General features: G+C 38.0%; 1 protein-coding gene across 2 annotated transcripts in view; it reads left to right on the top strand.

The window, feature by feature from the left end:
* Positions 1–15036, top strand: part of DLG2 (discs, large homolog 2 (Drosophila)) — a 1012119-nt gene that overhangs the window by 708679 nt on the left and 288404 nt on the right. For both annotated transcript variants that reach the window (XM_010576558.1, XM_010576559.1), the window contains one exon: positions 8618–8754. In XM_010576558.1, coding sequence (XP_010574860.1) covers positions 8618–8754 — 137 coding nt within the window. The remainder of the gene's footprint in view (positions 1–8617; positions 8755–15036) is intronic.

Below are 15036 nucleotides of genomic sequence, written 5' to 3'. Positions count from 1 at the left end.
ACTAGTTTTAACATGAAATGTTTAGACTTCGTGTATCATGAGGCTTTTCATAAAAGAGCTGAACTGTTTACTATAGTTCTTGGAGTGTCAGTATATGTCAAAAATGAAATAATTTTCTCTTTCTTGCACTTATGCTAGTAAAATTGTGACAGTGCGATTTAATACGATTTTCAGTGAACCTGAATCCTCATTAATGCTTTAAAAATCAGCTTATTGTGAATAGTTAGGAATACTGCCTTCTCTTTTCAAGACAAATTTTAAGGTATTCTTGAGAATTCCTGTTGTGCAATTAGGCCACTGCTCATTGTCTGTGCTTTCTGGGAAATTTATTCCTAGTTAATTTGAATAAATGTAAAAATACAGAGTAAACACACCTTGTAATGAGGCTCTAAGTGTATTTTCCTAGCTTGCTGTTTCCTTTCTTTTCAACTACATCTGAAGGGAATGTGTCTTTAGGGATAAATATATGTAGGCAAAAAAATTCATAATGGGGAAAAAAAAAATGTAACTGCAAAACTGAATAGAAAAGAAGGGATTGTTTTCATTTGCATGTTAGAGATTTTTTTACAAATTTCTACAAATAGCAGTGTAATTTAACAAGATGTGTTTTCAAGGCTTTATTAAAGATTACAGAAAGATTAGCTTTACTGTTATGATAATGTAAAACCAATGCCTTCTCTACTGTACCTACAGCATGATTGTTTTTAAACATGCACTCACTGCCTTGCAGGTACGTTAACATTTGCGTCATAATCTCACTTTCCCATCGTCTCCTCTCTGACTGGAAATGTAAACAATTTTTTACGCCAAGGAGTGTAACCCTGTGTCCCGGGAACAGATTCCTTTCTTTCTTGTTGTAACCCAGTGGATTTGACTGCAATGTTTGATTTCAGCACCCAAAAGAATGAAGAAGCAGTTGGAAAAGAGTTGTAGTTGTTTAAATTTGCTTCTGAAGCCAGAGCAGAGTAACTCAGCAAAAAAAATCCCTGAAATATCCAGAACACCTTTTTCCATATTCTGGACTCTTCTGTTTTTCTGACTTTTGTGGGTCTCAGATTATGTCAATGAACCCCTTGTGTCCAAAGAAAAGATGTAACACATTGCATTCCCTTATCTGCAGCAGAAGAGCAAGGTCAGAGAAAGCAGTGTTAGTCAGGGAGCTTTCTGGGACATCCTAGCACATAGCTGTTTTGGAACAGGTATATGGAGCTGTAGGTAGGAGCGTGGTAGCCAAATTTTAAGATTACATATGCTTCCTAATGGTATGGATATCAGTTTGTAAAATTTGAAATGGAGACTGCAAAATTGCTTAGGTATTCTCAGTCAAAGGTATGGAAATCAGCCTGCCATCACTGCCTACTGGATCACCAGCCAGCAGCTGCTACCGCAGTCTCTCCTCTGATGAGTTTTAGCTGGCTGCTATTCTTCGAAGCCTTTAGTCCTTCAGGGAGCTGTTTGGGGCAGTATGAATGTACATATGCACCAGTGTATTGAAGACATTTTAATCTCTGTGAGATCATTATCTCTGTTCTCTCTCATCAACCAAGCAGTGAGAACAGACCTCTGCAGATTCCTGCACTGGGCTGCACAGCAAGATTGTGTCACTATAATGTTTTAAATTTCAATTAATTTTTTTCTTTTTACTAAATTAAGAAGAGTTAAAATCAGAACTATTTTATTGAAATTTATTTTTAAAATTTGAATTTTCGGCATTTAAAATACATGCAGATAAAGGCAGATGAAAGATGAAAAGCTTTACTGTTTACTTTCTACTAAAAACTCTGACCAAAATCTGCCTGCATGTGGAAAAGTTCTAAGTCCTCTCTCGCTGAAGTTATGGAAGAGTCCAGTCCCTCAGAGAGATGTGTCAGTGTTGCTGTGCAGTCAGTGCTCATTTGCAAGGAAAGGATTTTCTTTGCCTGCTGTGTAATCACAACTGCCAAACAGTATCCAGTCATAGCATCTCTCATGCTGGCCATACTCTGTGGAAGTACTGTGTGTTCTCTCCATTTGATCCTCAGTAGAGGCTGTACTAAAATCTGGCATATCTGTTAGTTCAGTAGTATCGAAAGGTGGTGCACTGGAAGCCAGAACCTAGGGATTAATGAAAATAATAACTACAAAAATGGCTGTGGGCAAGATCCAAGGAACTGTGTAACAACTGCTGGATAAATAGGTGAAGACGTGAGTATATAATGACACACAGTGTAAAGGGGACAATAATTTTCTGCTTCTGTAAGGTGGTTTCAGAGAATATTCTTCTTACCTGGTGGCATTGTACGTAATTTTTATTCTGTCTGGCATCAACTGGGAAATAACCGAAAACACTGAATATTTCTGCAAAAAAATGTCAAAACACTAAGGAAGATGCCTGAAGTTTTTAAGCCAAGGCCATTAGAAAGAAACACTAGATGACAGTAGTCTCAGTTAGATTTGTAGAGAGTTGGGCCTTTTCCCAGTCCAGGCTATCATCAAATTGCTGATTACAAAAAGAGACCTCTGAAGTGATCTGGGAGCAGAATCTGAAACAGGAATTAATGATGGCAATGAAAGTAGGCAGCTTTTAAGTATGTTATGAATATTAGTTAAAGTTTTATGAATCATACTGTACTTTAGACTGACTTTTTCATCCACAGAACACAATGTAGTCAAATTTTATTCATGTAAGTCCTTCTGGTATAAGCTGTCACATGAGTCAGGAATAGGAATTGTTCTAAGAACTCACTCAAATTGATATTTGAATCTACCCCTACAACACAAAGGAGATGAGAGAGAGAAAGTGACATCTCCTATATTTGGGATTAATAGTTTCTCAGGAATTGATTCATGGGATAAAAAATAAAGATAGAAGGAGAGAGCTCTGTAGAGGAAGGTCGGTCCCTCCTTGTAACACTGCATAATTATTGTGAAACTGATTTTAATTTTTGTTTTGTAATGTATTTGATTTTTGTGTGTACCAAATAATAAAGGGATCTGCTGTCAACAATAAACACTAGTCGTAAGTCACAGCTACAAGAAGCATATTAAACTTCCACAATTGTGGGGTGCTACTTTTAAAGATGTGCTCTATCTCTCCTCCAGGAAAACTAAAATTGGCATTGGAGTCTTGAGCAAAGGGGCAGGGGGAGATATTCCCTGCTGCTCCTCTGTTTATAGTCAACCTTGTTTCAGTTTGTTTATTCATACAGCACTAGATATAACTGCGGTATCTGTCAAAACAAGTCAATCAAATGATATCAGTCAAAGCATTTTATATTACCCATGTTCCTTTCCTCCCTCCAAGTGGAATTTGATTAATTAGAAACCTGGATTAGACTTCATTGCTCCTGGTCTGACAATTTCATTGGTAGGTTCACCGGTATGATACTGTTCTCCCTTTCAGAGGAAAAAAAAGACTATATAAATATTCGTTCTGTAAGCGTAAGTAATTTCAACAATAAAACAACATGGAGCTATATTTGTTGTAAATGAGTGTTGTAGAAGTGGCTGGTCTGTGGAAAGGCAGGAGCTACCTCAGTTTGGGTTCTTCATTGCCTTGTCCGGTTGCTCACAGGAGCACGATCAATGTGTCACGTCTCGCAGCACAGCCAGGCTCGCGGTGCCAGGGAAGGTCACAGTGGGGCAAGTTGTTGCATGAGTACTTTCTGGTTGTGTTATCTTGTTTTGCTGCCTGAAACAGTTTCATAAAATCTGAGTTCAAACAGTGTTCTGGAGCAAATCAGTTTGTTTCACACCTGTAGAAAATTATTGTGGCAAAAAGCAATGAGAGATCATACAGGGAGAGTGATATTTATTCATGACATCGCCAAATAAGTTACCCGGTTATGCTGATTCTCTCATATATTTCATTCACTCTTCATTCCCCCATCTCGTCACAAGCCCCAGGATGCATGTGCTGAGGTGTGTAACACAAAGGACACAGGACGTCGAAACCTTATCACATCTCTTGGCATTTTCTTGATTGACAACCATGGACTAATTTTTGGACAGATGATTTATACCCTCTAGGAGTCCACTGTTGTTATGGGGTGGTCCTTTACATTGAATATTTCTTTCTTCAGTCTATAAGGCTTAGACAAGGCTCATTGTTTGTCTTCATTTAGTAAACACACGTCTTTATCGCTATGATCTGCTTTCCTGTTGGGTTTATGGGCAAGAGAATGGCATATGTCACATGCTGTAATCTTGCTGCCAACATCCCACTGTTACAGTACAGGGTCTTCTGCTGACAAGACACCTGTGCTGTGGTCTTAACAGAGTCCAGACATTCTGTCCAGGCTTGACAGAAATGACTCGTTTTCAGTTTTATTGCTGGGAAAGTTCTGTATTGTCAATACACATAATTTCTCTAACCTTTGCTCTTTCTTCTAGTGCTTACATGCACATTTCCATTTGTATTTCATTTGTTTCTAGCCTAATATTTCTGTTATGAGTCCTATGCATTTTGTGGCTTCATCAAGATACTCTATGTTCAACAGGTCACTTTGTCAGCGGTTAAGGCATACTGTAGTAAAGCCAGAAATCCAGCAATTAGGAATAATGCATTTTATGTCTCTAGAGCACACTGTTTTGGTTAACAACCTGCAAATCACACACTTCTTAATTACATTGTAAGGTTACGACTTAAATGTTACTTTCTTTGGCTTCCCCATTATTTGGAGGTTCCCATCTAGGACTGTGAAACTCACATTGGATTTACCCTCTCAAATCCTCATTCTGTTTGCTGGCTTAAAATAAACTTGGTTCTCTGTGTAGGATAGTAGCAAAATGCAACATCCCATTTGGGTTATGAGTAAGAGTTTCATTTAACTTCACTTCTTATTAGAAAGCTGACATTATCTAGCTGCAGTTGATCTTTTAGGCTCCCTCTTTGGTTACTGGAAAGTGATGTGCCCACAGTGTGATTCATCCCATGTGTCTTAAACAATGATTTTATTATTATCACATAGAGGCATCTGTTGCTGGACTAATCATAGGCAGAGCCTCCATGCCTACTTTTTACCAGAGAATTAGTTATAACATACTTTTTTACTAATATAGTGATGCATTTAAAATGTGTAGCTGGTGCAGCAAATAATGCAAAATACATGTAAATAGTCACTGGTTACCTTTTTCTGAAATAGCTATGATTAAGACTTTTGAATTGTTTTGGCTGCAACGTCTTTTTCTTTATGGCTTCATTACCTTTTCAAATATTTTAATATTTTGTTTAGTCATAATCCAGGGAAAAGATATGAATAAGTATCCTTGATTATTGTTAATATCAGCACTTTTTCTGCAGCATCCAGTTTTGATGGAATAGCTCCTTCCCCTGTCCCTTTTCCTCTTTGTGATAATAGTGATGTCTCCTGTCTCATTCCACTATTATACATGTTAATATCCACAGGATCAGTGATCAGCATTTGTGGAACCCAAAGGCAGATGAATTTTACAAAAACTTATCCAGTGAAAATGGAAGGAAATAGAGTTTGATTAATCTTCCCTAGTTTACACACTGACCCAATCTTATATGTGCCTGTTCTCTTCAGTGTCTTTGAATGAAGCTGAGTTTGACTTAGATGTACACCAGTATTGAATCCAGTTCTCTTTCCTTTTTCCTCTTGGGGTAGTCTTGTCTTCTTCATAGAACCATAGAATCATGGAATGGTTTGGCTTGGAAGGGACCTTAAAGACCATCTGGTTCCAACCCCCCTGCCATGGGCACGGACACCTTCCACTAGACCAGGTTGCTCAAAGCCCCATCCAACCTGGCCTTGAACACTGCCAGGGATGGGGCAGCCACCACCAATCTGGGCAACCTGTTCCAGTGCCTCACCACCCTCACAGTGAAGAATTTCTTTCTTATCTCCATTCTAAATCTATCCTCCATCTAATTCCTGTTGTGAGGAAACAGGGTGCTCTGTCCAGGCTGAGGTGGTGGTGTAAAGCAGATTGCACATTAGCAAAATAGGAAGTGAGAGGGAGGGCGATCCTCAAAGTTACTGCTGATCTTCTATGTTCTGATGGCAATGTTTTCCTAACCACAAGAGTCAGTAAGAAAAAGGTTCTGCAATTAAATATGGTATTTTATTTTGATTTTTTTAAAATTCAGTGGAGCAATGAAAAAGACCAAGTTTAGAAAACGTCTTGCTCCCTGTGTTCTCAAATGTTTGAATGATTCTCTGCTTTTAAAATAGAGTAAGAATCTGGTATGAGACTAACCTGATGTAGCTAGTGACAAGAGGAATCCATACCAGGGATGCACAAACCTTTCTGAGGTCTTAAAACAAAACAGAAACCTTCAGTCTTAATGGAGATGAGATTTTAACTGAGGCCGTGAACTATTATGGCACTGATCTTCCCACCCACATCTTCCCACATCCAGCCCCCAGCCTTTCAGAAACCAGGAGTGTGATTCATCTCATCTCTTTCAGATGTCTCTTTGAGATGAGATGAATCATGCTTTAAAAGCCCTTAATGAATTTTCATTGATTATAAAGGTAGCATAAATGATTAGCATGCTTGTCTGATGTCATTTGGCCATATGAATCCTACCCAAAAGTTTTCCTGTATTATACTTTCCTAGTGCCCTAGCAATTAGCAAAAGTCATTTAACTAAAATTAAATGGGCCAGTGTACCATTCACCATTCTTCCCAAGAAGAAATCTCTTTTAAGAAGGCAAGTGTGATTAGGCAATGAAACTAAATCATTATCGATAGGAAAGACATGGAAAATCTCTCTCTTCCTCAGTTGTCTCTCCTACCCACTCTCATCATCATTCTGGAATACTCTCAGATCTTCACTTTACTGGTAGAAGCATGCGCAGATGTTTTGGGGGGTCAAAAGGATGATAATTATGTCACCAAGGAACATTATTCAATCATTGTTCCTTGTCCACAACTAATGTTTTAAAGAAAATTTCTATTCTTGATGTTTTCTTAGAATATCTTTTTGTTTCTTTGTTAGTAGGCCCAGGGTAATGAACAAATTCTTCCATGCTGAAGAAGTCATAATCTTTTTATTCTTGTAGTTGTCCTGGCAGTAGCGCATAAATAGTAACAGTGATCACCAGCTGTAGCTGGAAATTAAATAAAGCTTTATTTTAATTATCCCATAGTTCTGAATTAACTTCATGTGTATTGTTAATAGTCATCTTAATTAATTAAGTAGTGTTTCAATTTGAGATATAAATTCAGAGGGTTCTTTTTGTAATTTACTGTTTTGGCACTATCCATTAAGTAGTCCATTATGTTATCTGACCTCACGTCTTTTTTTAAGCTAAAATAATAATCAAATGAAAATAATGTGAGAAAAAAAATAAAAAATATTTAATTCTCGCAAAAACCCCTTATCTCTGTGCTCATATAGCTGCTGAAAAAGCCTGCATGTATTAAATATACCCTCCCTTAAGTTTTATTGCCCAAGCAGCCAGGCTGGTGAGTTTGCGATAAAATGCCAAATTCTAGGCAACTCATTTTTTACTGTTGCATTTTACTGCTCAGGCTGCAGCTATTACTAACATGTTTGTTTAAGAACGACTGAACAGCATAGATTTCATAGATAAAACTAGTGATTATTCTCTAAATAGATGTAACTATTTTTTCTGTGCAGCTAAAAGAGAAATGCCTGGTTGAAGCAATAATCTAAGCAGGTTATTGTCAGTAACAGTTTATTTGTTCAGCTGGAAGTTCCCATTAGCTATATGAACTATGAAAAATTAGCTGTGTGAAGTAGATTTTTATGGAAATAAAGCACAGTAGTTTCTGTCTGTTCTCTGATTGAGAGATAAAAATGTTATTATAAATGAAAGCAATGATTTGTCTGTTTATGCAATGTGTCAGAGGATAGGAAAAGTAGGAAAAGGGTAAACCTGTCTTTTTTTTCTCCCCCCCAACATCTATTTATTTTGCCTTCCTTTTCCTGAATCATATCGGCATGTATTATTGACATTGTTCCAAAGTTTGGCTCTTTGGGTGTTTATCTAGGAATTTCACAGATCACTGAACAGAAGTTGTATACGGACTATTGCTTTCTTATTTTATGTATCCATAGCCAAAGATATTTGTGTCCTAGAAAAATACACGAAGCAGATTTAAATCCAAATGTCTACACCGTTTATCTTTCACTTTCACAGACGCTTCACTGTGGTATGGCAGAAGCTTGCAAAATCCGCAGTACGCCTCTCCCAAGTATTTTTCAAATTGTGTGGACAATCAGAACACCTTTAATTTTGTTCTGATAGACGGTGATGTATTTTATGCCAATATTTAACAAAATAAACTCCAAGCTTCAGAGTTTTATAACTAGTCATGGCAAGTTGTGCCGTAACTTCTTGACATAGGCTGCACTGGCCCCTGGCGAGGACAAGCCATGGGTATAGAATAATCACTGATTCGATTCTTTTTCTCTCTACCTTCCTATAATTGTACATGACAAAGAATTTCCTTAATTTATTTCTGTTCCTGACCTTCCAGGGAAAGTGAAAGAGTATTGACCCCACAAATAGATCTTATGTTATTTGTATTTCTGTAAAAAATACTGTAATTGTACAGCAGATTAAATATATGCTACTCTTGCACTCTTTTTTAAATATTATATGTTGTATTGCTAATGTTTTATTTTCCATTTCTTCTCCAGGTCTGGGATTCAGTATTGCAGGAGGGGTTGGAAACCAACACATCCCGGGGGACAACAGCATTTATGTCACCAAGATTATTGACGGAGGAGCTGCGCAAAAAGATGGGAGGTTGCAGGTTGGAGATAGACTTCTTATGGTAAGTATGACAAATCACATTTTATTTGGCTGAAAATTGTTTCATATAAGGACTTTCATTCACCATATATCTTACTAGAGGTAACTACTACAACTTCTATAATAATTTTGAGTTATATTTCTGTCATCTTCATTTTTTCCCATTCTTTATATATCCTCTGAGCCTGCAGTTAAGAAAGCATTACTCTGGAAAACCAACATTTTATAAAGAGAAAGCAATGGGTTATATTACTTTGACAAACTTTTAACTGAGAAGAGAATAAACATATTATGCACATCAGCAACAAGTCAAAATGCACCAGAAAACTTTAAAAGATTTTAGACTAACCGTTCATTACAGCAGTACTGATTCTACTGATCATTTTAAGAGAATTGAAAGATGTGAAAACATGCTGCTAAACTCTCACATGTAGCCACTGTCAGTGGACTGTTACCTACATTTCAGTACATGTAGGAATGCTTTATGTGTATGTGCCATGTGGATGTTAAAAAAAACCCAAACTTTTTCCATCTTTTTCCTTGAGGAAATGTACTTACTCTTCTGATGGATCTCACGTCAGAAATTCTTCCTGATGTTTGCAGTGCTGGTACATTGTTCCTTGTAGATAGTTCTTTCCCACTCACAGAGTTTGTTTAATTCTTTGTGAGGGGGAAATCCTGACCCTGGTGAATCAGCAGAAGTTAATCTATGTCAAGTTATATTCATGTCAAAGCACTGAGCAGGTAGAGAAATATTTTTTTAATAAGTGCCATGAAAAAAATGTACTGCAGTAGCTCTGTTTTGTGATGTGATATCTAAGCAGTAAAAAATTGCCATGACCTTTTTTTGCTGCCTGCAAAACTGTGCCTGATTGCGGTTTTCTTTATTTGGCTAGGGACACTGTGTTCCAGTCACATGTAAAGATGACCATTCGTTTTATACAGGGTATTAAACAGAACTGGAAAGGCACTTGGTTGCTGGGTTAGTGACTCTGACTTTTTTTAATTAACCCAAGTGGATAGATAAAACAGCTTAAGGATCAAATGGTGTTATCAAGATCAAAGCAAAATGAAACTAGAATTTACAATTTCTTTGGCATTTCTACTTCGCGGGCTCTCAGCACAGTAAAATTCAAGTCCCTGTTGTATAATGAAGTTTTGGCTCATTTTTCTATAGAAATGTGTATTTGTATTTGCCAAATTTGCACCTTATTTTGTTATTTTGCACCTTGCAGCAAATCCGCTTGTGTTCAGTCTTTTTCATTGTGAGAATTCCTCACAGTTTTTGTATCATCTGTATTTTTTTGTTACCTTACTCTTAATTTCTTCCAACTCACTTGAGGTAATAACACAGACAAAAAAACAGGTGCAAAAACCCCACATTCATCATCTCCAGTGTAATTTAATCAGGATGACTTTGAATAGAAAAATAATTATTTTATACACCACTAGGTATAAATTCATTCTTTCCAGATTTTTATAGGATTTGTCTATTAAGCATCTCTTCTCAGCCTTGAACCTGTGATACACTGCAGTCAGATATAGATGTTTCTTCACTGGGACAAGTTTATACTCCTGAATCTGACTTCTGAAAATGAGCAGAGGCCATTCTCAGTGTGTTTAATGTCTTTATACTGCTTTCCTTTCAGTCTGGACCAGTTCTTTACTTACTGTCATCTCCTTTTATCACTGCAGGTAAAATGAGCAAAAAAATCAATCATAATATTGCTCTCCACTAGTTATGTACTTCCAGACCAAGCTTTTCACTGTTGCATAAGAAAATTGTAGTCAACTTACTCTTTGTATACCTTAACCATTGCATTTTTTGAGATAAATTTACAAGATCAAAATCTATTTCTAAAATTTGTGCAGATAACAGCCATGTTTTCTTGTTCTCTCCAACAAGACACCCTGATTTCTTTATAACTTGTGTACCTTCAGTATTTTTTCTCTTCTACTTTGTGAAGTATCTGTCAGTTCATGGCATTAACTTCATGTTACTTTGTGAAAAGTGAGTGAAGGAATTCATTACTTTCTTTTGGCAATGTACCAACACAATATTACCCTTGTCATCTATACAGTCCTACTTCTGCTTCACTGGTTCCTTATTGATTATATATTTGAATGCTTCCTTTTTTTTTTTCTTCTCCGTACTGTGTCCTTTCTTGATCTTTGTTTTTTTCCATCATTTCTTTATAAAATTTACTAGAATGTCATCCTTCTGGAATTCTCAGAAGTTGCTGGGGGGCTTATTTCATTTTTGTGTCTGTGTTCTGATAAGTTTGTGTGAAATGCTTTCAGAGCCCAAAGAACATGCAAATCAAAAGCATTAAAATTTAAGATGTAATAAAAGACATGCTGCAAAATCAAAACTAATATTGAAATGTAAAACAATTAGGTGCCATCTGAGCATTTTGCAGCTTGATGGCCCTACTATTATTAAATGCAGATTGCTAATAGTGTATTAAGCATTGAGAAGATGTGTTATGTAAATACCGAGCATTGTGATTATTGTGAAATCTATACAAGGGCATGTTATGCAGTTATGTTTCTGTGGTACTGAGCCTGCACTTAAGGCTTATTATCCTGAGCACTTGCACAGGAAAATGTTCCATTTTAGAATAATCCTGAGGTACCCATTAGGAAAATGACTGGAAGAAACATAAGAGTGCTTAAGCCAAAAACTGAACACAGTGGTTTTTCTAAGTATATGTGAAAGGAGCAGAACAGAGATCTGCTCTGAAGACTTACAGCTAGGAGAAAAATACTGTATTCTGGTGGTAATGCCTATGGTAATGTCTACTGCTGCTGGTGGTAATGCCCACGGTGAGAATACCACTGCACTGGGTATCTCAGCTAGGTTGCTTCTCTTTGCGCTGGAAAGGAGCAAAAGGAAATCACATACAGAGAATCATAGGCTAACACAATAATTCTGGGTCAGCTGTAGGGCCAGACCAGGTTGCTCAGGAATTTATCCAATTGAGTCTCAAAAATCTCCAAGGATAGAGCTTGCACAGCCTCTCTGGGAAACCTGTTCTACTGCTTGACTATCCTCATGAGGAAAATACTTTTCCTTATAACCTGTTTGTCCCTCTCATGTTTTGACATATGCCTAGTGTCTCTCATCCTGTTACCACATGCCACTCTGAAAATCTTAGCTCTGTCTTGATGACCTCCCTGTAAGCACCAGGGGGCTGCTCTTAGTCGTCCCCAGAGGCACCCCTTCTCCAGGCTGAAAAAGCCCAGCTCCCCCAGCTTCTCCTCACCAGGCCAGGGCTCCAACCCAACCATCCTGGTAGCACTCCCCTCCACTTGCTCCATTTTGTGATCTTTCCTGTAGTGCAGGGACCAAAACTGAAGGCAGTATCTAGCTACAGGCTAACGAGTGGCAGCTCTTGGAGAATACTCCTCCCCTGCATCTCCTGGCTCTGCTCTTGCTCGTACAGCCAGGGATGCTGTTGACCTCTTTTCTGCCAGGACACAGGACTGGCTCATGCCCAGCTTGCTGTCCACTGGGAGCCTCAAGCGCTTTTCCACAGAGCTGCTGCCAGGCTGTCAGTGCCCAGCCTGTGCTATTGAAAGGGGCTAGCCTGTGCCAGGGGCAGGACTTACTGTTTCTCCCTGTTGAACATCATAAAATTCTTGTCAGCCCCTTCCTCCAGCCTAGCCAGGATGGCAGTCCTGCCCTCGAGTGTATGGACTCGCCCTCACAGTGAAGTGTCATCTGCAAACGTGATGAGAGCGCACTCCTCACCTCTTCCAGGTCATTGTTAATGATGGTCAGGAAGAGCTGAAAAACTGTTTCAGTTATTACCTCTCAGATAATTACTTTCTTTTTTCTGATACCGTCGTCTCAGTTTGGAATAGTTTCTCTACAGAATGAATAAATGAGAAATCAGTATAAAACTGCGTGGTTTTACTAGTCCAAAACAACACTAATAGCTAGAAGCATGGTATTCTTCAGTGAAAACTCTAAAAACATTAGGCTTTGAAAAAAATTTAAGCTAATATTTATCTCTTAATATACGTACTAGCTTTTCAGAAATTTTTCTCCTATGCCAAAATACCCTTGCATGTTTGGGCCATACCCTGTTGCTTCTTGGCCCATGTAGTCAGAGAGATCAGAGTTTTGTGGGGTTATTTAAGCTTATAGAAAAAGTGATGTTACTCAAATACCAAGAGATTTAATTTGATTCTGTTTTCTTGCTGAAAACAGAAGGAAGAAACAGGACTTACTTTCCTTTTCAGAAATTTAGGCTTGCTTTCTACCCAGTTCTGTACTGAAAAAAGCATGATATTGTTTGGTGGTTTCGTAGGGCTGCAATGGGGTTGTGATTGCACAGTCGTTGATATGTTCCTTACGGGATCCCCTACCAGTATCTGTTTCTTTCAGATTGTATATGGATGCAGGATCATGTTTGTGTTAAAGTAATCAAGGCATATCATTTAAGATGCACCTAGATTAGCATTTGGTTCTGATCAGAAGTGCTCTTTTAAAGTGATTTTGGCTGCCTTGTGGGATGGTCTTTTAGAAAACAAATTGGATTTTTTTAAATGAAACTGGAACAGAAAATGTGGTCCAGGAGCATTCCTAATTAGCATTGCATTGCAGCTGCAAACAGGCATTTTAGTCAGTAGACTAGATGTACTGTTAACTAACCCCCTTAAAAGATGTGGTGTGGATATAGTGTGGATGTCGTATCATCCAGACCCTCTGTTGCTGGGGATCGCTCCTAGGGCAGACATTCTTTGCTCAGGTATTTGCACCCACAGATCCAGAGTTTCACTGCTGTGCCAGTTGATGAAGTACAGGCATTACCCAGTTAGACTTAAAGGAAGAAAACAGTGTGAACAGATAGTACCTGATAGGCTGTACTGGCTGACTAGCACAAAGGAAACACACTAGAAAAAATATATTCTGAGGTGAGGAGTGAACTAGTGCTGAACCAACTCAGGGGCTTCGGTGGCTGCATCCCTTCTGATGCAGCGCTGGGCTCTGAGCCAGATTTACACTGTCATTGACTCTGGCCTTGCAATGCTTTATCTAGCATTCAAATGTAGATTTGCTAGGATCGGTCTTTGGATGGCACCCCAGCAATAAGCTTCCCAATTTATTCCTTCTGATGATACTCTCATCTGGTTGTTCCTTCACGGCTGTATCATCTTCATGCCTTGAAAACATTTTTTTTAACCTAAATCAGTTTAAACTGGGATTGAAAAATGATGGACCGCTATAGTACAGTGCCACTTGCACTGTGTATGCACTATCCTGCTTGAAGCCTGAAGCCCACTGCTCAGTCTCATATTTATCTGTGAAGCACAGATTCTTGCATTTCTCTGCAGAGAGGTCTGGTTTAGAACACTTAGCCCATAACTATTAATAATCTAAGCATGCTAATTTCAGAGAGATTAACAGACTGTGTCATCTGAAGATAGCCAGTTTCTTTCTATTCAGAGTCCAGCACTTGTACAACTAACTCAGGAGTCCGTGGGACTGTAAGTAGTTAATCCAAACACATTTACATCCTTAGGATTGGTCTTCAGCACTGAAAAACCTTTCACTTTTCGCAGCCTTTTAAATCATGGTGAGTTTTTAAGAAGGCCTTCAGCATTCTAGATTTACAGCCGGCATGTCGCAGGTGTTTACCAGCAAGTGTTCACTCAGGAAAATCCACTTTCTGAATGAAAAGTAGAATATTACACAAAAGCAAACATTACCACTGGCAAGGTAAAGATCACCTCTTTGTCTCATTCACTGAGTGAATCAAATCTCTCTTACCCTAAATCAATAGAGGAAAGGAATGAATTCCCTTTAAAAAAAGAAAATTAAATAAGACAGACTTATTCCTCCAGAGCTCTTATTCTGTTACCAGCTTATGCTGTTGTGAATTAAGTTATTCTTTAGAGCACTTGTACAGTCATTTTGGGGATTCTAAGCTTTTCACTCTAGCTACTTCTCAGTGCCTTTGTTTTCCAATATGAATCTAGGAAAACTTCCAAATAAGATAATTCTTGCTTAGGTTTACACTTCATTGCCTTGATTATGCTATTTAGGAAAAAAACACCCCAGTCTTTTTATATCTGGCAAAATTTCTTACTGATTTCCCCCATCACTCGAATAGCTTCTTTGATTGGACTTGTATCTTTAATTTCCATCTCTATTGCTATATTATTTCTTCCTCTTATTCTTTTCCTGTAATATCAGTGTGTCTTTGTATCACATACTTTCTATTTAAAGAAACAGCTTTCCTAATTCCTTTTTTACTTCAGGTGCTGCTTGCATTTCTGCATTTTTTCTATATGG

The sequence above is a fragment of the Haliaeetus leucocephalus genome, unplaced genomic scaffold (assembly GCF_000737465.1).
Source record: "Haliaeetus leucocephalus isolate CR32 unplaced genomic scaffold, Haliaeetus_leucocephalus-4.0 Scaffold536, whole genome shotgun sequence".
Lineage (NCBI taxonomy): Eukaryota > Metazoa > Chordata > Aves > Accipitriformes > Accipitridae > Haliaeetus > Haliaeetus leucocephalus.
Note: the sequence above shows the minus strand (reverse complement) of the source record. Positions and strands in the feature narration are given on the sequence as shown.